The sequence below is a fragment of the Saccopteryx bilineata genome, chromosome 2, assembly GCF_036850765.1.
Source record: "Saccopteryx bilineata isolate mSacBil1 chromosome 2, mSacBil1_pri_phased_curated, whole genome shotgun sequence".
In the NCBI taxonomy this organism is placed as follows: Eukaryota; Metazoa; Chordata; class Mammalia; order Chiroptera; family Emballonuridae; genus Saccopteryx; species Saccopteryx bilineata.
Genome location: NC_089491.1, coordinates 22,847,803 through 22,873,566, shown reverse-complemented (window position 1 = coordinate 22,873,566; position 25,764 = coordinate 22,847,803). Strand labels below are relative to the sequence as shown.

At 36.9% G+C, this 25,764-nt stretch overlaps 1 protein-coding gene across 8 annotated transcripts in view; it reads right to left on the bottom strand.

Annotated features, from left to right (window-relative positions):
* PTBP3 (polypyrimidine tract binding protein 3) overlaps window positions 1–25,764 on the bottom strand; it is a 106,468-nt gene that overhangs the window by 49,274 nt on the left and 31,430 nt on the right. For 3 of the 8 annotated variants that reach the window (XM_066256499.1, XM_066256501.1, XM_066256502.1), the window contains 3 exons: window positions 21,075–21,156; window positions 9,121–9,290; window positions 5,844–5,990 (listed from right to left, as the gene is read on the bottom strand). In XM_066256499.1, coding sequence (XP_066112596.1) covers window positions 5,844–5,990; window positions 9,121–9,290; window positions 21,075–21,156 — 399 coding nt within the window. Of the gene's footprint in view, window positions 1–5,843; window positions 5,991–9,120; window positions 9,291–21,074; window positions 21,157–25,764 lie in introns of those variants that run through there. The other 5 variants (XM_066256500.1, XM_066256503.1, XM_066256504.1 and 2 more) reach the window with 3 other exon arrangements.

The window sequence follows — 25,764 nt, the reverse complement described above, 5'->3', positions numbered from 1 at the left end:
TCTTAGGCAACAAACTCTCTGGAATGGTTACACTAACTATAGACAAAGGAAATAGCAGAAGTATGATTGAAAAACCAACAAATATTTTACGAAGGTAGGGAGAGTAATATACTTCATGTAAAATTTAACATTTGGTTTGATGACTTTTTAGAGAAATTGGAGAAAAATCCTCCCATGGTCATCTCTTGCAGATTTATTACTTCCACTCACAAGGTCAAGAAAAACTGTCTATACAATAATGGTTGCTTTATGGGACCCAAACCAAGAGCTCTTTTTTTTTTTTTTTTTCATTTTTCCGAAGCTGGAAACGGGGAGGCAGTCAGACAGACTCCCGCATGCGCCCGACCAGGATCCACCCGGCATGCCCACCAGGGGGCGATGCTTTGCCCCTCTGGGGTGTCACTCTGTTGCGTCCAGAGCCATTCTAGCGCCTGAGGCAGAGGCCACAGAGCCATCCCCAGCGCCCGGGCCATCTTTGCTCCAATGGAGCCTCGCTGCGGGAGGGGACGAGAGTGACAGAGAGGAAGGAGAGGTGGAGCGGTGGAGAAGCAAATGGGTGCCTCTCCTGTGTGTCCTGGCCAGAAATCGAACCCGGGACTTCTGCACGCCAGGCCGACGCTCTACCGCTAAGCCAACCAGCCAGGGCCAAACCAGGAGCTCTTAACACTGTGACCCAAGATTAACGTTCTCCATAGGATGTAATAGACACTCAATAGTGCTATGTTTCCCTGAGGAGAAAACATTAAAAAAAAAAAATGGTTGCTGTTAACACAATCATTTCTCAATTGCTGTACCTCAAAATATGATATAATTTCTTTAGCTATAATTTTAGTTTAAATCAAAAGATAAAAACACTTGATATTCACTTAACCTTCTGGCAAGTATGTGCACAAGCTGGAGAAGTTATGTGCATGTTAGGGGATATCTTGTTATTCATGGAATAGAAAATGAAACTAATTTATCAGCTACCCAGAATTGTCAAAGATCTCTGATATATATTATATATGCAAAAAGGAATTTTGAATTCAGCTTTGATGTAGAACTTTGAATAAAAGAAAAATAGTATTTTATGAAACATTAATACATAAAAATTGCACAAAAATAACTAAATAGAAAGGGTATTGGGGAAGAAATCAGGCCTATCAAAGAATAAACTAGGTCATTTGGGCTGACTTTGGTTACTAAGCAACTGGGATTTCTCACTGTTTCCCTTTAGAATAACCTCGTTTTTAAGAATTTTATTAAATTGTTTATTTATTCTTCAAGATTTATACTAACATATTTAGGAATCACACTAACAAGAAAATTGGACTACTTACATAAAAGAAAATTAAAAGCTCTATTAAAAGACAGGAAACAAAATATAACTTCCTCTTCAGAGGGATCACTGAACAATACAAGTACGTTAATTATATTGATCAGTGAGCAATATAAATATGTCAATTATATTAAAATTAATCTATAAAATCAGCTCAATTTCTACTGTGTTTTTTGGGGTAGAAATTATAAAAAAAACTTCTAATATCTCTAAGATATATTAATCAATTAATTTTAGAAAATAGAAAGTAAAGAATGGGCTTTACCCTATAATATATTTATATTAAGCCAAAGCAACATTGAGACAGGAACAGAATGGAATCCAAAAGGAAATCCAAATTAGACACAGAAATTACCATGTGAGCAACTCATACATGAAGATAGACTGTGGCCATGCAAGCAGAATGTGCAGGTTGTAAGCAGAAGTGAATATATGCATGTTGTAAGTAGGCATAGCATTTGTATTAAAAACTAGAACATGACAAAGGACATGTTTCACATAAGTGGATAATGAACTACTCTCCCCCAAAAATAAAGGAGAAACTGATCACTGGGAGTAAAATAAAGATCAAAACTGAACTACTTCCTACCTCAAAAATATTTCTAATAAAACAAAGATTTACATATTAAAATATGAACAATTGCCTGACCTGTGGTGGTGCAGTGAATAAAGTGTCAACTTGAAATGATGAGGTCACTGGTTCAAAACCCTGGGCTTGCCAGGTCAAGGCACATACAGGAGAGTTGATGCTGCTTGCTCCCCCACCTCCTGTCATTCCCACCACCCCCTTTCTCTACTCTAAAAAAATCAATTAAAAAATCATTTAAAAATGTCAACAACTAAAACATAAAAGTAGAACATAGGTTAAAAAAAATTTTAAATTTTGCTAAGCTAGGTTTTTATGAGTATGGTATCAAACCCAGAAAGTATAATATAATTATACAATCTGGTTTTTTGTTTGTTTTTAGCAAGAGAGAGAGAGAGAGAGAAAGAGAGATATGAGAAATATCAACTCCTAGTATGGCACTTTAGTTGTTCATTGATTGCTTTCTCATACATGCTTTGCCAGAGGGTGGGGGCGGGGTGCTGAGCCAGTGACCCCTTGCTCAAGCCAGCAACCTTTGGGCTCAAGCCAGCGACCATGGGGTCATGTCATGATCCCATGTTCAAGTTGGGGACCCTGTGCTCTAGCTGCATGAGCCCACGCTCAAAAGACCTTGGGGTTTCAAACCTGGATCCTAAGTATCCCAGGCCGACGCTCTATCCACTGTGCCAGTACCTGGTCAGGCAGTATAATACAATCTTAAGAGATCTGTTGCTTTGGGTAGGTTGGTAGGTTAGAGCACTGTTCTGAAACAGTAAGGTTGTGGGTTTGATCCGTGGTCAGGGCACATATAAGAATCAAGCAATGAATGCATAAATAAGTGAAACAATAAATTAATGTTACTCTCTTTCTCTCTCTCAATAAATCAGTAAATAAGACATACCAGACTTGACTATTGTATAAAAATATTTTAAAAACTATTATTGGCAGACAAAACTCATAAGAAACTGAAAGTAAAACAGTGGTTGCCAGGGTTCGAGGGGTGAGGGAAATGGGGAATTAGTGTTTAATGGGCACAGAGTTTCAGTTTGGGAAGATGAAAAAGTTCTGGAGAAGGGCAGTGGTGACAAGTTGCACAATGTGAATGTACTCCATGTCACTGAATTGTATATGTAAAAACGGTTAAAATGGTAAATTTTATGTTACACATATTTACATATAGAAACATATAAAAATATATGTAAAAAAAATATATTTCATGAAAGAGCAAGACGGGCAGACAGGGATAGACAGGCAGGAAGGGAGAGAGATGAGAAGCATCGATTCTTCATTGTGGCACCTTAGTTGCTCATTGACTGCTTTCTCATGTGTCTTGATCAGGGATATAGGGACTCCAGCAGAGCGAGTGACCCCTTGCTCAAGCCAGTCAGTGACCTAGGGCTTCAAGCGAGTGACCTTTGGGCTCAAGCCAGCAACCACTGGATTGTCTTTGATCCCATGCTCAAGACAGCAACTCCGTGGCTCAAGCCGGTGACCTCAAAGTTTCAAATCTGGGTCTTCAGCATCCTAGGCTGATACTCTATCCACTATGCCACCGCCTGATCAGGCTGTTATATATATATTTTACCACAATTTTATTTTATTTTTTTTGTATTTTTCCGAAGCTGGAAACGGGGAGAGTCAGACAGACTCCAGCATGCGCCCGACCGGGATCCACCCGGCACACCCACCAGGGGGCGACACTCTGCCCACCAGGGGGCGATGCTCTGCTCCTCTGGGGCGTCGCTCTGTCACGACCAGAGCCACTCTAGCGCCTGGGGCAGAGGCCAAGGAGCCATCCCCAATGCCCGGGCCATCTTTGCTCCAATGGAGCCTCGCTGCAGGAGGGGAAGAGAGAGACAGAGAGGAAGGAGAGGGGGAGGGGTGGAGAAGCAGATGGGCGCTTCTCCTGTGTGCCCTGGCCGGGAATCAAACCCGGGACCCCTTGCATGCCAGGCCGACGCTCTACCACTGAGCCAACCGGCCAGGGCCTATTTTACCACAATTTTAAAAAGGGAAAAACCCACATTAACAGAAATCACTATAAATACTTTATAAGTTACCAAATAAAAGAAAAAGGTAAGTAAACAGTAAGATAAAATTTTTTACTTATCATATTAACAAAGACAAGAAAACTGCTTATATATTACCAGTGACATCCTAAGTAGGCATATAATCTTTATAGAAAGCAATCATACAACATATATCACAATATAAAATATGCATATCCTTAGTTCTAGCAATTTCACTGCCAGAAATGTAAAGATAATGTTGCAAGTGTGCTAAGATAGACAAGAATGTTACTATACCACTATTGGAAACAATCTCAATGTCTATTATAAAGAAACTAGGTAAGTTATGGCTGTCCTACAGAAGTGTGTGTTATGCAGTCATTTAAAAATTATTAAGTAATTCTCTATTCTCATGAAACAATGTTTATGATATAACACAGTGAAAGATAATAGCTTTCAAAACATTAGGAACTGGTATAAAATTATACACAAAGACAATAACACACCTGAACAGAGAAAGGGCATACACAAAATATTAACAGAAAATTAGTTAATTAATTATCTTTGGGTAACTAAGTTGCCTTTTTGTTTTATTTTGCTTTTCTGAATTGTTTGAATGTCTTACCATGAGTATGTATCCTTTTTATAATTTATAAGGCAATTTTTTGTTTAAAAAAGACTACACTGTTTAAAAATATTTAATGTTTCATTTACTCTTAAGCTTATATAGTTATATGACATTAATATCTTTTAGAACAAATTAGGAATTACAGACAGGAAATGTAACTTTTTAATAATGTGGAAAACTATAATTTAAGTTCAGCAGCTTACATTATAAATAGCTTTCAACACAGAATCAAAGAGCTAGAGTTCTTTTGCTTAGAGCAAAAGTATAGGGTTCAAACATGTTCTTAACATAATAAAAAAAAATCTTTCTTAAAATGTCCTTGTTTTGTGGATAAACTTTTCCTATCCTTAAGTAACTTCAAATTACTTTTTAAAATACTTAAAAATCAAGCTGGAAAGACACGAAGAGTCAACATGAACTACACCAAAATAAAAACAGGAACACAGGTAGGAAATGTTGGTATGCAACACTCTACATTCAGCTTGAAGTTATTAATCAATAAACATATCTATATAAATTCTACTTAACATCTTAAGTTCAGTTACTTATCATAACAGAAGCATCATTCAACTATTTTATGTGTGTGTGACAGAGACAGAGAGAGAGTTAGAAAGACATTTAGGGATAGGCAGACAGGAAGAGAGAGAGAGAGAGATGAGAAACATCAGTTCTTTGTTGTGGCAACTTAAGTTGTTCACTGATTACTCTCATATGTGCCTTGACTGGGGGGCTACAACAGAGCAAGTGACCCCTTGCTCAAGCCAGTGACCCTGTTCTCAAGCTGGTGAGCCCACGCTTAAGTCAGATGAGTCCACACTCAAGCTGGCGACCTTGGGGTTTCGAACCTGGGTCCTCTATGTCCCAGTCTGATGCTCTATCCACTGGGACACTGCCTGGTCAGGCAAATCATCACTCAACAACTTAATGACATTATTATATACTCTGTAAAAAAAGGATTGACTTCTAAAGTTCTTTTATAGCTGAGGTTTTAAGATGATTTATATATATATATATATAAAACAACTGAAGTTTTTTCTTTTTTTTTATCATGAAAATAGTTTCAAGAGAAAACTATCTTGCCATTTTTAACACAACTTCAAACATATTTCTAAATGGCTTTACTTTCTTATATTTAAGCTTTCAGGTAAGATTTACATACACAATCTTTAGTAATAAAGCATCCTAAGATGAAAACAAGCAAACAAAAAAAATCCTTTCCTCCTCTGAAATACAGAAAATTAATTTTAAGCCATCATACCATATGTTCTTATAACTATTTTTTAAAATGCCTTTAATACTTACAGCTTGATTAGGTAGATTGTCAGTCTTAAGTTCTCTGTGATTGGAATACTGAATAAAAATAGGCTGGCTTCGAAGGTGAGGAGTAACAGGAGTGTAATAATTCACCATAGTAATAGCAGCTTCCTCAGAAGCCATCTCTAAGAAAGCCTGCAATAAACACAAGAAGGTAAAGGGAAAGTTCTTATTTTTAAAGGACAGCTAAGAATTATTTTGTCATTCTAGCTTGCTCTAAAGTCATGCATTCTCAACCTAAATAATACTGCTACCAAAGGGATAAATTTTTTTTTACTTCAATATGTATTACTGATATTAATTGAGAACATATCTAAAAAGCTGGGGTTCAGAAATTGCCAGCTGATGAAATGATTTTATGCAGTTTTTGGTTTCTCCTTATTTATGTTTCTGCTAAATCTAGAAATAATTAAAAAGGCAAAAATAAATGTGTGCATCACCACTGTAAATGAATGCTTTCAGGAGTTGTGATTTAATAGTTCTTAAAACATTCTCAAACAGAAATGGGGCATAAAGATTTGTTCTTCTTTACTTTTTCATAAAACAGCTATTTATGAATACAATTAAACAGAGCATTCAGTGCAGAGGATCAACTGTTCAAATTAGATTAATGGGAGAACTTCTTATATTGAGTCAATATTGATTGGAGTCACTTAAGTGACAATTTTTGATATCTGTAATCATTGTACTAATACCAAATATTTGCAGAGTAACATAGGAGCAGCTAAGATGGAAGATGCACCTTGGTATTTATATCTTATTCTATATATGGCTTCTTCTAGTTGTCAGGACTCCTGTAACTTCTGTGACAGGAATAGGATATTTATAGAGCTTTAAGGTGGCAGGTTTTGCCACCTATCTTAATGGTTAGGAAAATATAGACATATACTAACCACTCAAAACTCTCAAAACCACCTTAAAAACATCTTAAATTTAAAATGCAGGAAGAATCCCTGAACCAAATCAAATGAACACCAATTTCCAGACACTTCTTTTTTCTTTTTTACAATAGAACATTTAATTAGCAAGCACATAGTGACCAATTCAAATTACATATAAAACATTTACAATTTATTTATAAAATATGCATTTAACAACAAAATTTATTGACCATAGGCACTGGGCAAGTATCTACGTATAAACTGAACTTTCTTTATCGTTACCTTACTTGGCGAGTGTTTCCATTTGGCAAATACTCCAGGCAAAGAAGTATTAACTTAACAAATATTAAATATGATGCTTAACTGAATTAATCAAATGTTACAACTGAATCGATTAAATTGACTAAAAACTATTAGTGTTTAGTTAAAAACATTCTATTAAGTAGTGTTAGTTACACAACAGTAGATCAAATATCAATTGATCCACAATAAATAATATTTCTCTATGTTCAATAAACAAAACAGACTTTGAGTCACTAATACCATCTAAAAGGTACAAATGTCCATGATACACTTTAAATCCACTATACAATTTTATCAGTAATATATATTTCTTCTAATATTTCTAAAAAAGGATAAAAATGATCAAGGTAAAAATAGCTATGGCAACATTTCCTACCTTGTTTTTAATCATCTTTTCAACAAAAAAACTACATTGTATTTCAAAAATATTCACTATATAGGGAAAGGGTCTCTTTCTGCAAAATCTTTATTACATGTTAAGAACTAAATATTTAACATCAGTCACACAAAGGAAAACCTAAGCAATGTACAGTATTTGGAATAGTACATGATTCTTGTCATGTACAGTAAGTTTTTACTGAGAGCATATACAACCTAAGAATTCAAATGTAAAAGTAATTTTCCCACATGGCATCCAGTAAAGGTTTTGTTTTTCTCAGGTATCCAGTCAAAAAGATCAATTTTCATAATATGGGTGGAAAGAAAATCAAGTCATTACCTACAGAAAGGCTAGTGAAAATAATCCTCATTGCGTCCTCAACGCTCTACCTCCAAGTACCATGGGAAAGGTTATGCCTAAAAGTAGATCTAGTGACTCACACTACACTCTCTTGCTGAAGTATATTACTAACAAGATATTGTTCAAACAGAACTTAAGATCTAAAGACAAGCAATCAACATTACAGTCAATTAGCACTAATAATAGATATAAACCCAGAACCAATAGTTGAAATAAAGGAAAGTATGATGTTGGGCTGCTGCCTCTCACAGCCATTCTACATATAAGATATACTACTGACACATGATATACACGATACATGGTTGTTCGACATCTCATAACCATTAGACATGACCATTTTGGCTCTTTTCAAACCATGCAAACCTACTGTTCTCAAGAGCCACTGTGTTAGAATTCTAAGTACCTGTACAGTCTCCAAGAGATGAAAGTCTGTAGACACAACAAGGGCTAAATACTAAGATAAATTATTTAACTTCTGCAGATCTTAATAACTTCATCCACATTAAACAGGATGTTAGTTTATAGTTTACTAAAAATATGGACCTGAACCAGACATCATCATCCAGTCTCTAGCAAGTCTAATCAATTTATTTATAAATATACTTAAAATGTGCTTCTTAAAGTTATTATTTACAAAAAGTGTAAGACACATGGAAACTTACCACAATGTACTATACAATGTTTAGGGCCTAGATACGTTGTCTTTGCAGTAATGCTCAGTGTAAAAGCTTTTCATGAAACTAGAAAAGAACTAAAACACTCATCCCACTGGGGTCGAAGTTGAAACAAAAAAGTATGCAATTACTCAAATCAATATAAGTATTATATTTTTGTAATGATCACCACAAAATCAAGTTCCCTTATTCATCTTAAGAAAAACCTATTAACTTCTTAAATGAAGAATGTCTTGAAAGTCTCTTTCAAACCATTAAGAAGCTACATATTAATTCTACAACTAAAATATACTAAACATTTCTATGTAGATTTTGAAAAACTTGTATGTTCTGTAATTGCTAAATAAGGTATAATTAAAATATATCCTCTCTCCTTCTGTCAGAGTCTCCTGATAATCAAAGGATTATCATAAATCATTTTATAATTAAAAATATAAAGTTTTTATATTAAGAAGGAAAAAGACCAGTCAATGAATAATAGATAATCCTGTTTCCTGTATTAATATCTGTGCTGCTTCTGTCACAAAGTTTTTTTTTATAATTTAGAAACTACTTCATGTAAATAGAATGAAATTTAGATAATACAGAAAGTGTCAAGAAAATCAAAATCATCTTTAACACTGACACCTAGATATGTCACTATGGGTCAATTTTAAAATATTACATACCTGGCTTTTTCCTTTCAACATCAAAAGATTAGTTACTTTGCCAAATGGTAGACCTAATGATATGACCTCTGCTTCAGTGACATCACTTGGAATTTTGCGAAGATGGAGAACACGAGAAGGCAAACAGGGAGGTCTATCTCCTTTAAATTTCTTGTTGTCATTCCCATTAGCTAAAAAAAATAAGATTTTAAAAAAATTACTGAAACTAATTTGGGTTGACATACTACATTAACCATACTGTTACATTTGATCCTCCCAAAGTTTCAGGTTTTGAAATTTAGAGAATTATGAGTTTGATGGGGTAGAGGAGACCATATAAAGCAAAACCATCCATCTCTCTTTTTTTTTTTTTAGAATACCTTATTCATTTTATAGTGAGAGGAAGGGGAGGGAGGGAGGGACAGACAGACAGACAGAATTGTGTTTCTGTCCGTGCACTAACCGCGGATTGAACTAGCAACTTTTACAAATAGGGACAATGCTCCAATCAAGCTATCCTGCCAGAGCCATCCACCTTTTACTGAAGAGGTTTTTTTTATTTTTTTCACAAGTATTAAAATTTAAAATATTTTAAGCATGAATTGAACTTCAAGATTACTGGGTAAATTAATTACATATTTAGAGGCACCAAATACTCCTAGTCAACTGTTTGTTGTGAATAGAGAACATTTATGTCTTTAATGTATTTTTAAAGATATTTTTCTAATTTGTTCTACTGCTAAATAAATGAGAATAACTTTTAGGGAAGACTATAATAAAAATTTTATATTTATCAACTCTTAAGGGGACTTAAATTTGAGTTGTATGTTTATGAAAATTAAGTTTATTTCTTAGGGGTTATATATTTTTTATTAACCTTTTTTTTTTTTTTTAGGTGAGAGAAGGGGAGATAGTTAGGTAGACTCTTGCATGTAGCCTGACTGGGATCCACCTGGCAACTCTATCAGGGGTGATGATCGAGTACGGAACTATTTTTAGTACCTGAGGCTGATGAGCTCCAACTGAGCCATCCTTAGCACCCGGGGCCATGCTTGAAGCAATCAAGTCACTGGCTATAGGAAGGGAAGAGGGAGAGAAGGGACAGAGTGGGGGAGAGGGGAGAGAGAAGCAGATGGTAGCTTCTCTTGTGTACCCTGACCAGGAATCAAACCTGGGACATCCATACATCAGGTCAAAGCTCTATCCACTGAGCCACTGGCTAGGGCCAAATCTATTTTTTTTTAATGAGGTTTTTTTTTCCCCCCCCAATCTTTTTATTTTTCACATTTTTATTTATTCATTTTTTTAGAGAAAGAAAGAGACAGAGAGAGGAAAGAGAACAGAGGGAGGAGCAGGAAGCATCAACTCCCATATGTGCCTTGACCAGGCAAGCCTGGGGTTTCAAACTGGCGACCTTAGCATTCCAGGTTGACGCTTTTACCCACTGTGCCACCACAGGTCAGACATAATCTATTTTTTTTTGTGTGTGTATTTTTCTGAAGCTGGAAACGGGGAGAGACAGACAGACAGACTCCCGCATGCGCCCGACCGGGATCCACCCGGCACACCCACCAGGGGCAATGCTCTGCCCACCAGGGGGTGATGCTCTGCCCCTCTGGGGCGTTGCTCTGCCGCGACCAGAGCCACTCTAGCACCTGGGGCAGAGGCCAAGGAGCCATCCCCAGCGCCTGGGCCATCTTTGCTCCAATGGAGCCTTGGCTGCGGGAGGGGAAGAGAGAGACAGAGAAGAAGGAGGGGTGGGGGTGGGGGGTAGAGAAGCAAATGGGCGCTTCTCCTATGTGCCCTGGCCTGGAATCGAACCCAGGTCCCCCCGCACGCCAGGCCGACACTCTACCGCTGAGCCAACCGGCCAGGGCCATAATCTATTTTTTTAAACTTATTTTTTTTAAGCTAACGTGTGGTTTCCTAGAATGTTCTTATTTCTTATTATATAGTGGTAGTTCTTAATATAAACAAGATCACCTTGTTGAAAATGCAAATTTTCAGTTCTACCCCAGATATACTGAATCAGAAACTAGGGGAGGGACCCAGCAACCTGAGTTTTAAGAAATCCTCCAAATGATTCTGATGCAACCTAAAGTTTGAGAACCATAGTTGTAAAATAAAAAATCCATTAGCTCAGTTCACAGATAAATTTTATTCAAATGCCATTATTTTAACAGTGACAATAATGAGAACTGGCAAGCCTGTAACAAATATTCAAATATATGTACCTAAGGTCCAGAAATATTTTCCCCCCAGAAACAGCACCGTACAAACTGAATGCAAATTATCTGAAAGCCAAAATTTTCATTAGAGTGGGCTTTTTTTTTTTTTAATACTAAATACCACACTCCGTCCTATTGGGAAAAAATATAAAATTACCATTTTTGAAATACCAATGGAACTTTACAACCAGACATCTGGGTTCCTAAATAAACAAACAAGGACCACATTAAAATTATATGGTAATATTTTATACTCATTTGTGAGGCATGGAACTCAACTTGCTCACAGGTGAATAGATGACGTTAATACTCAAACCAGCATTTTCTCCCAAATTCACTATGTTCATGAATACAGGCAGCATCTTACATGGAGCCATAAGACTCTCAATTCTTAGAGGTCCTTACAATTCTGTGCCTGTATATAGCAAATGTTTGGGCCAGACTGTTGAAAGTAATAGTCAATTAAATACTTACTGGAAATTAATCTGGGAAGCAAGAGCTCTCCTTTTTCATTAATCACCACGAACTATTACTATTCATTTTTCCCCTCCAAAATAACTGATTACATTTTCATCTCCATTTCAATGTCACCAACCTCACCTATATTATCTTATTCCCATCTACTCTCCCTTCCTCTAGTCTCACTCCCCCTCAATCTGACTCAGATCCAACATTATTGACCTAACTAAAACAGCATATCATGTCATTATCCTGTTCTAAGAACCGACAAGCTTGCAACTATATATATACCTAAAATCTCCATTAGTTTTGAATTTTCACTGTTTTCATTTGCACTGCCCTATTGAGTTGACACAAAAAAATATAATATGCAGTTAAATCTGCTAACAGGTGAAGAGACATTGAGAGATGATTTCTTTTTGTACATGGCTAACAAGTAAAAAAAGCATTATGCAAACGAAAATTTAAAAGTAGTTTTTTTTAAAGCACAAAAACCTCAAAGCATTTGTCTTACCATTCCTAGAAAAAAGTAAGCAAGTTGACACTGACATTATAAATATTCCAAGTATGTGCAAATTTATATGGATTATTATGACAGTGTCACTAGATAAGAATACTGAACATCACATCCTGGATAGGAGTGAACCAAGTATGCAGTACCTTTTTGCATCTTCCCTGTAAATCTAAATGGCTAGACAAAAAGACCGCCACCTTGAGCTTTCTTAACCAGAAAAAGGTGTTAAAGATTGGGAAAATGTTTTAAAAGCAAGAATATTTTATCAGTTTACCCAGACTGTTCCAAAATAAATGAAAGAACATTAAGGTTATTTCTTCAACAGATTCACAAAGATTCATAATCTTTGTAAAACTATATATGTGAGGGAAAAAATGAATACTACAAGCTATTTGAACTTATGTTGCACTATCAAATAAAGACCCATGGGGACAAATTTTTATCAAAAAATTGTGCAATTATAAATCACCATTTCAGCTGTTTATTATAAAAGTGATTGAGATACATTATGGCCATGGGCTATGAAATCAGACATCCTGTCTGGGCAAGTTACCTGACTACTGAGCCTCAGATTCTTTTCCTGTAAAATGAGTATAACAGGGTTACTTTGAAAATTAAGTAACATTTAAACAACAGGTGTAATGCCTAGTACATAAAGATCAATAATATATGTCTGAATTTTAAGAACCATTTACCTGGAAACTATGCTTTTTCTACATTTTTGGTGTTAAAATAATGATTGTAGGCGACAGTTACCTTTCCTCTTGATATCCTTACTTTGCAAAATTAATTGAAAATTTTATTATTTTATGAAATCCAAAAATCTATGAACTACTTATATAGATGATCCAAAAATTATATCTACAGGTATGAAAAATACAATCACCTGAAGGTAGAAAATTTATTCAAGCAATCATACAGCCATAATAAAATATAAGTCACCAGGAAACAGGAAATTCTACTGCATTGAACACATAACTTTGAAGAATTATTCTTTCTATAAAAGGATATACTATAGACTTTCCAAAGTTTTTATTATAAAAATAAGTATTCAAAATACTTAGCTTATATAAATTTTGTATTTTATTGAATATATTGAAAACTACCAAATGCCTATTACATGTTAGTCATGTTCCAAACAAATAAGTGGAACAGGCTTTTTAAATTTATATATTCTCATCTCAAAGTTGGAGGAATCTACCAGGTAAACTATCCTATAAATATGATTTTTTTTTTAACAGAGATAGAGAGTCAGAGAGAGGGACAGAGACAGACAGGAAGGCAGAGAGAGGAGAAGCATCAATTCTTCGTTGTGGCTCCTTAGTTGTTCATTGATTGCTTTGTCTTATGTGCCTTGACTGGGGGGCTACAGCAGAGTGAGTGACCCCTTGCTCAAGCCAGAGATAATGGGTTATGTCTATGATCCTTCCCTCAAGCCAGCAACCACGCACTCAAACTGGATGAGCCTGTGCTTAAGCCGGCAACCTCGGGGTTTGAACCTGGGTCCTCCACGTCCCAGTCTGACGTTCTATCCACTGCCTCACTGCTTGGTCAGGCTAAATATGGATCTTTTTAAAATTCAACCCTGCCCTGGCCAGGTGACTCAGTGGATAGAGTATGTGATCAGATGAAGCAATTACCTATCACAGCACAGATCCCCAAAAGTTAAAGGACAAGATCCTTTTTGCCCACCCCAGCTCCTATAAATTGGCTGTAGGCTGTTTCTGGAACTGGGACACAGCTGCCTGCCATGTAATGGGGTGAGGGATAGGTAGCTACTACTGTGCTAAGGAATGAAAATTAACCATAATTTACCTTCCAAGTTTTTACCTGTCACTTGCAAGCCTTCAACATACTCAAGAGTTCTAAATTAGTTATAGATTCTGGCAATGCAATTGTTGTCTAGGTAGAAAGATTCCTGGTGTCCCAAAATACTCCCTCAATTATCTTTTAAATTAATAACAATGCCTGACCTGTGGTGGCGCAGTGGATATAGTGTGGATTTGGAACACTGAGGTCACTGGTTGGGAACCTCTGTGCTGGCCTGATCAGGGCACATATGGGAGTTGGTGCTTCCTGCTCCCCCCCACCCCCACCCCGTCTCCCTCTCACTCCCTCTAAATTAATTAACTAAAAATTTTTTTCATTCACTACAAAAAAAAAAAAAAAAAAAGGAGGGGGGAAAGACAGAAAGAAAGAGAGGGAGGGAGAAGGAGCCAGCCAGCCATATATTCTCTTCTGCAGACTTAAGTTGCCACCTGGTATCATTTTCCTCAAGTCTGAAGACTTACCTTTACCATTTCATAAAATGAAATAGCTACAATGCTCTCAAGCTCTGTGTGCCTCAAAGGAGGCTTTTAAAAACAGACATAGAATTCCAGTTTGATTATTTTCAGCATTCCAAAGATATTACTCTATTGTCTTCTTGTTTCGGGCAAGAAAGTCTCTTGGTGTTCTTCCTCTGAATAAAAAGTGACTTTTCCCCTCTGGCTAGTTTTAAGATTCGCTCTGCATTCCTGGTTTTCAGAAATTTGATTATGATGAGACTTGGTGTGATTTTTGATGTGTTTATTCTGCTTGTGGTTCACTGAACTTTTTGGGTATGTAGGTTTTTATAGTCTCCACCATTTTGGTGTATTTTTAGTCATTATTTCTTTAGATATATTTCTGCTTCCCTATCCCCATCTTTTTCTCTGGGACTTCAATTTGGGTAGATCCCTTACTTGATAGTGTCCTAAAGGTTACTAAGGCTCTTTCATTTCTTTTTCAGTCTTTTCTTTCTTCTCTGTATTTTAGTTTCTATTGCTGTCTTCAAATTCACTGATCACTTCTTCTGTAGAATATAATGTGCTATTAATGCTATACCAGGTATTGGTTTCAGAAGTTAAATTTTTATTTTTAGAATACCTATTTGATGTTATCTTTCATTTTTCTCCTTTTTATGCTAATATTTTACTTTAAATCCTTGCACATACTTTTAATAACTTGAAATAAATCTGCTAATCTCATCTTCTGTTATTTTCTACATCTGTTTCTGTAGACTGATTTTTCTCTTGATTACAGAATATAATTTTGTGGTTCTTTACATATTTGATAATTTCTGATTGAATGTTCAACACTGTAAGCACTATAATTTGTTTTATTCCTTCGAGGTGCCAGATTCTTTTCTGAAAAATAGTTACTTTTAGATTGGGTAATTTTTTCAGAGCTTGTTTTCAACGTTATTAGGGTAGGTTTAAAGTGGCCTTTCTGCCAGAGCTGGTGTACCCCTACTGGTATGGATGTGTGGGTTACTATTCAGCAATAAACTCAAGGGCAGCTTTCTGGAGCACTTTTCTCACAGAGCTCCCTTCTCTCCTGCCTCTGCCCTCATACCTCCCAGCTGCCTCAGCCTTCCCAAACTCGGGTCTGACTCTTCAATTCTGCTGTGTTTGCCTGGGGTCCCTATCCTTACACAGTCTAGGAAAAAAGCCACAATAATTATAGGGCTCACCTCATTTGTTTGATTTTCTGAGATTATAGTAATGCTAATAATAATATTTGAAATAACAGCTACCTAAGAAAAAAGGTTAATTTCTCACTCATGTAAAAGTCAAAAGTAGACATTCCAGATTTGGAATGGTGACATACAAAGTTATCAGTGATGCCTGACTGGTGGTGGCAACACAGTGGATAGAGCATCAACCCAAGATACTGAGGGCCCAGTTTGAATCCTCGACATCGCCAGCTAGAGTGCGGGCTTGTTGGCTTGAATGTAGGTTTGCCATCTTGACTGCAGCATCATCTAAATGATCCCAAGGTTGCTGACTTGAGCAGCCTGGTCAAGGCACAGAGGAGAAGCAATCCATAAAGAACTAAAGTGAAGCAATTACAAGTTGATGCTTTTCATCTCTCCTCCTCTTTTCTCTCTCCCTTCCTGTCTCTCTCTTTTAAAAAACCAAAAAACAAGACAAAACACCTACAATATTATCAGTGATTTAGGCTCTAGTTGTCCCTCTGTTAGGTTACAACCCTCACTCTATTTATCTAAGATGGAAGGTGGAATTCCTAGAGGTAGCAGGATAAAAGAGGAAAAAGTGTACCCATGTAGAGATGCCCAAGAAGTAACATCTCCATTTATATTTCATTATCCAGGACTCAATCACATGACCACATCTTGCTATAAGGAAGACTGGAAAAACAGTCATTTAAACCTGGTAGCAATATGCCCAAATAAAATTCAAGTTCTCTTACTCAAGAAAATAGAAAGAAAAGTAGTGCAGTACATAAGAAACAGACTCTGGAAAATTTTCTACTATTAAATTTAAGAAGAAAAGCACACAATTTATAAAGTGTAAAACAGTTTTGTAATTATCAAAAGACATAAATAAGACCTAAAAACATGTCATACTCCCAGATGAGAAAACAATACCACAAAAAAGATCTATATTTCATATTAACATATAAATGTAATATAATTCTAATCAGAATTTCTAAGGTTCTGTGGCAAAATATTGTAGAACGAGAAATTATTTTAGAACTAATTGAAATAATTTAAAATTCATACAGAGGATATCTATAATAAGCTAAAAGATATTTTAAAAGAAATATGAATAACTAATACCTAATAGAATTACTGTATATCCCACTATGCCCTAGACCAGGGGTCCCCAAACTTTTTACACAGCGGGCCAGTTCACTGTCCCTCAGACCATGGGAGGGCCAGACTATAAAAAAAAACTATGAACAAATCCCTATGCACACTGCACATATCTTATTTTAAAGTTAAAAAACAAAACGGAAACAAATACAATATTTAAAATAAAGAACAAGTAAATTTAAATCAACAAACTGACCAGTATTTCAATGGGAACTATGATCCTCTCACTGACCACCAATGAAAGAGGTGCCCCTTTCGGAAGTGCTGCGGGGGCCGGTTAAATGGCCTCAGGGGTCTGCATGCGGCCTGGCCGTAGTTTGGGGAACCCGCCCTAGATTGTCACAATTTGCCACCACTGTTTCAGCATTCTGTACAGTTTAACATCTTCACTTCTGAAAAATTACTACTAGTAGCACTGAAATAAGCTAAAATAGGCATAGTAGAATTCAATGTTTCTTAACTTCTAGTTTTTGTCATGGTCTCATTTAATAATATATAAATCACATGTAACAGGACACAAGTAGCTGATAGCTCCTAATTCCTTCCAATCGTGTTTTTATCATGCTACTGTGCTGCACCAAAATTTACATGTGTATTAACTCCAAAAAAGTTCTATCTTTAATGCTGAACTACTTACACCAAATTTTCATAAGTGTCAGATATTTCACTTTTGATAGAATGACATTGCAAATGCTTCACCGGAATTCTATCAAAAGGATTCACTATATACTGAACCATTATTAGATAGTTATTGATTTTCTAGTGTTAGCAGATGATGATAAAACTTACATAACTTTATTAATGGAGTCAACATATTAACATCCGTCATTTTCCCGTTTACACATGGAGAAAGAACTTTGCAAGTTAAATTAATTTAGAATTAATAATTTATGATATAAGTGGAGTTTCAGACGGATGCTATTCTGTGGAGAGTTGAGTCACTCCTAAGCAGGATAAATAAAAGTCTCTGGCAATTGCTCTCAACCCTGGCTGCAACAGTTTAAGATACATCACCTAAGAAGCTTTAAAAACAACAAACAGTGCCTAGACCCCACCCTCCACCCTGAGATTTTGGAATCGGTTGGGGTAAGTTGAGGCTCTGTATTTTCCTCAAAGCTATATTTTAGAGAGCATCCAGGTTGAGAACCTATGATTTATACATATACTGCTCACAAAAAATGAATACGAAGCAATAAAATATCCTCTAATTTTTGTGAACAGTAGTTAGTGAAACCACAGAAGAAAAATAAAGAAAATAATATTAAGAAGAACTATAGAGAATAGTGTCTACAAAGTAATAATCTAGGCTGACAATAGACTCAAAACAGAAGCCAAAATATATATTAAAACAGTACATTCAAAGTGCTGAGAGAAAATAACTATCAATTTAGCATTCTAAATGGCTATTATTCAACAGCTATAGTGAAATAGACACTTCTAGTCAGTGTGAAAGGTTACCATTTACAGAGCTTTGCTGAAATGGCTACTAAGGAGGATGTGCTTCAGGAAGAGAAATATTGAACTTAGAAAGGAAATGGGATACAAGAAGAAATTCAAAACATAAAAACAAAACAATAAACTGCTGCTGCCTGTGCAAACTCAGACCTCATACTTCTTTCTTTTCCTAAAAAATCAATCAACCAAGATGTACATCCTTCTGGTTATCCATCCCCTCTGTAAACATGAGCAAACATACTAACCTTGCTTTTTTGTGTGTGTGTGTATTTTTCTGAGGCTGGAAATGGGGAGAGACAGTCAGATAGACTCCCGCATGCGCCCGACCCTGACCGGGATCCACCCGGCACACCCACCAGGGGGCGACACTCTGCCCACCAGGGGGCGATGCTCTGCCCCTCCGGAGCGTCGCTCTGCCGCGACCAGAGCCACTCTAGCGCCTGGGGCAGAGGCCAAGGAGCCATCCCCAGCACCCGGGCCATCTTTGCTCCAATGGAGCCTCGGCTGTGGGAGGGGAAGAGAGAGACAGAGAGGAAGGAGGGGTGGGGGTGGAGAAGCAAATGGGCGCTTCTCCTATGTGCCCTGGCCGGGAATCGAACCGGGGTCCCCCGCACGCCAGGCCGACGCTCTACTAACCTCGCTTTTTAAAATAAAGACAAACGAACCCACCATACAGGTACTATAACTCTGGGTAGTAAGATTAGTATATTTTCTTAAAAAGCCCACCAGATCAAAAGGATAATCAGGTTTAAGAACTTCATATTCTATCATTTCCATTATCCAGTAGTTCTCAAAGTATGGTTCCTCAAATGGCAGTGTCACCTTTACCTGGGAACTTGTAGAAATGTAAATTCTCAGGACCCATCACCCTTGATCTACTAAATTAGAAATTCTAGTGATGGGACTCAGTAACCATGCTTTATTTAACCAGCTTTCCAGGTAATTGTGATGCCAGCTCAAGTGTGATAAAGTGCTTTAGTCTCATGCCCATATTACTGTCCACACTTCTACACAAACAAATCCCCTGTTGCTGCTGGGCCTACACAATCTTTCCGTTTAGTCCTCTGGAGCAATGTACCATGGTTGACCCATTTCCATTTATTTTTTGTTCTTAAATTGAAGGGGGAGGGAGAGAGACATCAATTCTTTGGTTGATTCTTATATGAGCCCTGAGGATCGAACCCTCAACCATGGCATATCAGGATGACGCACTAACCAACTGAGCAACTCGGCCAGGGCCTAATTCCCATATATTTTTAATCTCTTCACTTAATTTTCCTTTCATCTTTTGCCTTAACTGAAATTGGTCCACTTCTTATAGAGCCCTCACATAAAGGTTATTCACTCTCCCAAACCTCCTGTCGCTCAGGGTCTGGAAGGTGAGGGCCACTCATTCCTAAATCCCTATAACTTCAAAAACATGTAGATAAAAATCTCACCTTTTCTGAGACTCTTTATTCTCTTGGCTACAGCTGTCAACTGTGTATGATATTCACTTCCAAATTTCTCTCATGATGTTGAGACCAGAAGAACCCACTATCTACCTGACACTTCCATATCTCTCTCCCTCTCTCTCTCTCTCTCCATATATATATATATATGTATATATATATACACACACACACACATATACACACATGCTCAATACTATATATATTCAATATACATATAAAAAGATGAACCTGCTATGCTGTACAATCCTGTTTTTCCTGTACTTTTTAATATAAATGAGTGGCACCACCATTTATTCAATTACCCAAATCCAAACCCTGGAAATCATCAATGAAATTTTTGATTCAAACATTAATCACCAAACAGTAATCAATCACCAATACTATCAATTGGAGATTCTGTAAGTTTTTTAATTTTCTCCATCACAACGGCTACCACTACAGTACAAAACCCTTTCACTTCTCCAACTTGTTTTATAGTCCCCAAACTACAAAAATTTTAAATCGTGTGGTACCTTATGGGAGTGAATTATGTTTCAGTTTATTAAAATCATGTCATCTTAAAATTTTAATACTTCTACTATTCTAAATCCATCATCATTTAATACAGGGTGGGGCAAAAGTCGGTTTGCAATTGTGAGTACATGGAACAGTGCATTCTTGTATTAATTATTACTGTATTATTTTCCATATGAATAACGATAAACCTGCTTTTGCCCCACCCTGTACAAGAGTTTAATTCTAGTTCTTTTATACAATTGTTCAGGGTCACCACTTATTGATAGTTTTGTCACAACTGTGTAGTTCACAGAACATTAAATAAAAGGGGTGGAGAAGCAGATGCTTGCTTCTCCCGTATGCCCTGACCAAGAATCAAACCTGAGACTTCCACGTGCCTGGTCAACTCTGTACCACCGAGCCAACCAGTCAGGGCCGAGATTTGAAACCACAAGGTAGCTAGCTGGCTTGAGCCTCACCCCCCACTGCCTTGGTCAAGGCACATATGAGAGGTGATCAATGAACAACTAAAGTGATACAACTATGAGTTGATGCTCTCATCTCTCTCCCTTCCTGTCTCTCTCAAATGAATAAATGAATGAATAAATGAACAAATGGGGCACCTACAGTTATATATTTATAAGATAAACAAAATAAGAACATTGTAAAAAAATTTTTTTGAAAACCAATGTAAACAAAACATTTTAGATTTTGAAAAAATGAAAACTCACCATACACACCTGTAGGAGTAGAACTGTTCATGGTAAAAGGTCCGTTAATGATGCCAGAAGAAAGAAGCTCATCAGATCCCCGCTGAAAAGAAATAGTAATATTCTGTTAATAAAACAAATCTCAAATGATGATCCATATTTACTATTAAAAATATGAAAGTCAACATTATAATCATCTGAATATCAAGGCATTTAAGGGAAAGTCCTCAAGAATCAAAAGCTAAAGGTTGGAAATGAACTTTAATAGTAAAAAAAAATTACTGCACATCCACATGACTGTTGGTTATCAAAAAACAGAACTGTTATCACATAATTGAAGCATGATCCTGCACTCTTTATAAAAATGTCTTACTTTTAATTTTTACTTCTTTTCCAAGTGAGAGAAAGGGAGACAGAGAGACAAACTCCTGCATACACCTCTACTGGGATGCACCAGCAACCTCCCTCTGAGGCTGATGCTCTGCCCATCTAGGGCCATGCTCACAACCGAGCTATTTTTAGCTCCTGAAGTGAGCCCATGGAGCCATCCTCAGCGCCTGGAATGGCCAAATCGCTCCAATCGATCCATGACTGTGGGAAGGGAAGAGAGAGGAGGGGAGAGAGAGAGAGAAAGAGAGAGAGAGGTGGAGAAGCAGATGGTCACTTCTCAAGTGTGCCCTGACTGAGAATCGAACCCAGGACATCCACATGCTGGGCTGATGCTCTACCACTGAGCCAACTGGCCAGGGCCAAAATAATCTTTAATGTGTACTATTTCTTAAACAACCATTATTTAAGTGATTTCCTCTATTTTTCAGGAGAGAGTTTTGAATAATTCCACAGGTGAATGGTCAATGTCAAAAGACAAGCCAGACAAGCTTTTTCATTGTAACCTTAAGACCTATTACCAAGATTTAAGTTTACATTTAAGAAGGACAAGCCTGACCAGGCAGTGGCGCAGTGGATAGAGCGTCGGACTGGGATGTGAAAGGACCCAGGTTCGAGACCCCAGGGTCGCTAGCTTGAGTGCGGGCTCATCTGGCTTGAGCAAAAAGCTCACTAGCATGGACCCAAGGTCACTGGCTCGAGCGGGGGGTTACTCAGTCTGCTGAAGGCCCACAGTCATGGCACATATGAGAAAGCAATCAATGAACAACTAACTACAGCAGGGGTCCCCAAACTACGGCCCGCGGGTCGCATGCAGCCCCCTGAGGCTATTTATCCGGCCCCCCTTCGCACTTCTTTCATTGGTGGTCAGTGAGAGGCTGCAAAGCCCAGCGTCGCTCATGTACAGTACTACTTCCAGTGACGTGGGACGCACGCATCATGGCTCCGGAAGCACGTCATATCACTTGTTACAGCTAGCAGTGACAAATATGGAACTGGACATTGACCATCTCATTAGCCAAAAGCAGGCCCATAGTTCCCATTGAAATATTGGTCAGTTTGTTGATTTAAATTTACTTGTTCTTTATTTTAAATATTGTATTTGTTCCTGTTTTGTTTTTTTACTTTAAAATAAGATATGTGCAGTGTGCATAGGGATTTGTTCATAGTTTTTTTTGTAGTCCGGCCCTCCAACGGTCTGAGGGTCAGTGAACTGGCCCCGTGTAAAAAGTTTGGGGACCCCTGAACTACGGTGTCGCAATGAAAAACTGATGATTGATGCTCTCATCTCTCTCCGTTCCTGTCTGTCTGTCCCTATCTATCCCTCTATCTGACTCACTCTCTGTCCCTGTAAAAAAAAGAAAAAAAAAAGGACAATAAATACCATGTACAAAATTAAAACTAACCCATTTAAAATGTCACTGTTTAACTTGGTTAATTGTTAAGAGCAAATATTTTGATCAACGAGGTGATAATCCCCAAACTATCCTATAAATATTAGAGTAGCAGTAGTGCTATGACAGATATTTAATGTTTAGGTGTAATTACCACTTCTGCAGGGAACAACTTCAGGCTTTGCTGAAGACAGGCAAACTACCAATGTGTTTGCCTAATAGAAATGCAATTATTTAAACAATTCCTATATTACACATCTAAAAACTATTCACTTTGGTTCTTCCACTAGAAGCTTACAGAGACAGCTTGGGACAAGAGGAAGAAATTAAGTAAGTCTGTAATATTAAATAAAATTGAAAAACTTTAAATTCCATCTGGGTCGATGCTCAAATCAACTTACTATTTTTAACACCTGAGGCTGATGCACTCAGACTAAATAAGCTGAGTGCCCAGGGATGATGCTTGAACCAATCAAGCCACTGGCTGTGGGAGAGGGAAGAGGAAAAGAAAGGGGGAGAAAAGCAGATGGTTGCTTCTCTTGTGTGCCCTGACTGGGGATCAAACCCGCAAAGTCCATACGGTGGGCCGATGCTCTATTCACTGAGCAAAACAGGCCAGGGCCAAATTTTTGCAGTTTTAAATGTAGTAAAAATCTAAAAGTGCCCAAAATGTTTTTATATACGAGTAATTTCAAAAACCATGTGTTACTAATTGATATACAGTATCTTCTACACATATGTTGAGTTTAGTATCAATGTTTCTATATGTAAACAGTTAATTTGACCTCAGAAATCCTTTAGAAATCACTTCCTATCTTTTCTAGCCTTGAATGAGAATGTTAAAATGTCAACTAATCACTACTTCCTGGTGGTTTACAGATTGAAATGTAGGCAAAACAATAAAGACTCTAGAGATATTGAAAGAGTATCTTCATAATCTTGGAGTAGGGAAAGATTTATTAAACAAGAAACAAAAATAATTATAAAGAAAAATATCAATAAACTAGACAATTCTGAAATTCATAATTTCATTAATATATACAAATATTGAATCATTATGTTGTACACCTAAAACTAATATATGTCATATATATCTAAATTTAAAATAATTTATTTAACAAAATACATCATTAAGAGATTAAAAAGGCAAGTTATAGAGTGGGAGTGTATCTGTAAGACATAAAACCAACACAAGTTTTATATTCAGAACTAAGAAAAAGTTGGAAAAAGACCTACAAGAAATAAGAAAAAGTAAAAAATAACAGAAAATGACAAAATTGAAAAAGCACCTCATAAATAAGGTGGTAGATTTTTTTTTACTGCTCCATAGCATTTGTACTCTTTGCTTTTTCTGTGAAAGAACTATTCATACCCCTGACCTGTGATGGCACAGTGAATAAAGCATCAACCTGGAACGCTGAGGTCATCGGTTTGAAACCCTGGGTTTGTCAGGTCAAGGCACATATGGGAGTTGATGCTTCCTGCTCCTCCCCTGTCCTCCTCTCCTGCCCCCCACCCCACTCTCTAAAATGAAAAACACACACACAAAAAAACAAAATTATTCATCCCTATCTATGACCATGTGACCTGTAATGCCTCCTATGAGAGGAGGATACCTCTCTAGTCCACTGACATTGAGCATGATTTTATGATATGCTTTGGCCTATGGAATACAAATGGACATGACCTACATTAAATCCAAGCAGAATCTTCATAAGATTTCATCAGTTTCTGCTAGTTTTTCCTCTTTCCCTTTGAAACAGGAACATAACCCAAATAGGTGCTGCTCTTTCAGCCTGATTCCCAGAAAAAGAACATGTATACCTATGCAAGTGCCATCAACATTTTAAATAAATACTGTAAATGGTTTTTCTCAGCCATATCAATTCGACTAATACCATATCCAATAAACATATGAAAAAAGGCTTAACTTCTTTGGCCATCAGGGAAATGCAACTGAAAACTGCAATGAAATATCAGCATATTTAAAAGACCAAAATGGCCTGACCAGTGGTGGTACAATATATTAAGTATTGACCCGGGACACTGAGGTCCCAGGTTCAAAACCCCAAAGTTGTCGGCTTAAGCAGAGGTTCATCTGGCTTGAGCGTGGAATCGCAGACATGATCCCATGATCACTGGCTTGAAGTCCAAGGTTGATGGTTTAAGCCCAAGTGTTGCTGGCTTGAGCCTAAGGTCACTGGCTTGAGCAATGGGTCACTGGTTCAGCTGAAACTCCCTGGTCAAGGCATGTATGAGAAGCAATCAATAAACAACTAAAGTGACCCAACTATGAGTTGATGCTTCTCTTCTCTCTCTCTCTCTCTAGCAAAAAAAAAGACCAAAATATCAATTGCGGATGAGAATGTAAAGTAATAGAACTCTTACATAATGCTAGTGGATGTGTATACTAAGACAACTTCAGAAAAATGACCCAATATACTAAATTTGATTGTATTAATATCCTAGGATTCCTGTGGGTCCTACTCTTATGGATACACTCAAGAGATCGTGTGCTATGTGCACTTAAACATATAAGAATGTTCTCAGCAGCATTTTTTCTACTAGCCAAACTAGAAACAACCAAATGCCATCAACTATAAAACAGATGAATAAATTTTTGTAAATGCATTTAATGATTATAGCAATGAGAATGAATTACTACTCCACATAACATAAATAAATCTCACAAAGTCAGTCACAAAAGAACGCACACTGTATCATTGTATTTATATATAGTTCAAAAACAAGTAAAAAATAAATTACACATCTAAACTATACATCTAAATTCAAAAGATGGAAGCTGGATCCTTTCCTCACACCATCTACAAAAATTAACTTGAAAAGGGTATATACTAAATGTAAAACTATAAAACTCTTAGAAGGAAATCTAGGAGTAAATCTTCATGGTTTTGGGTTAAAAAATGGTT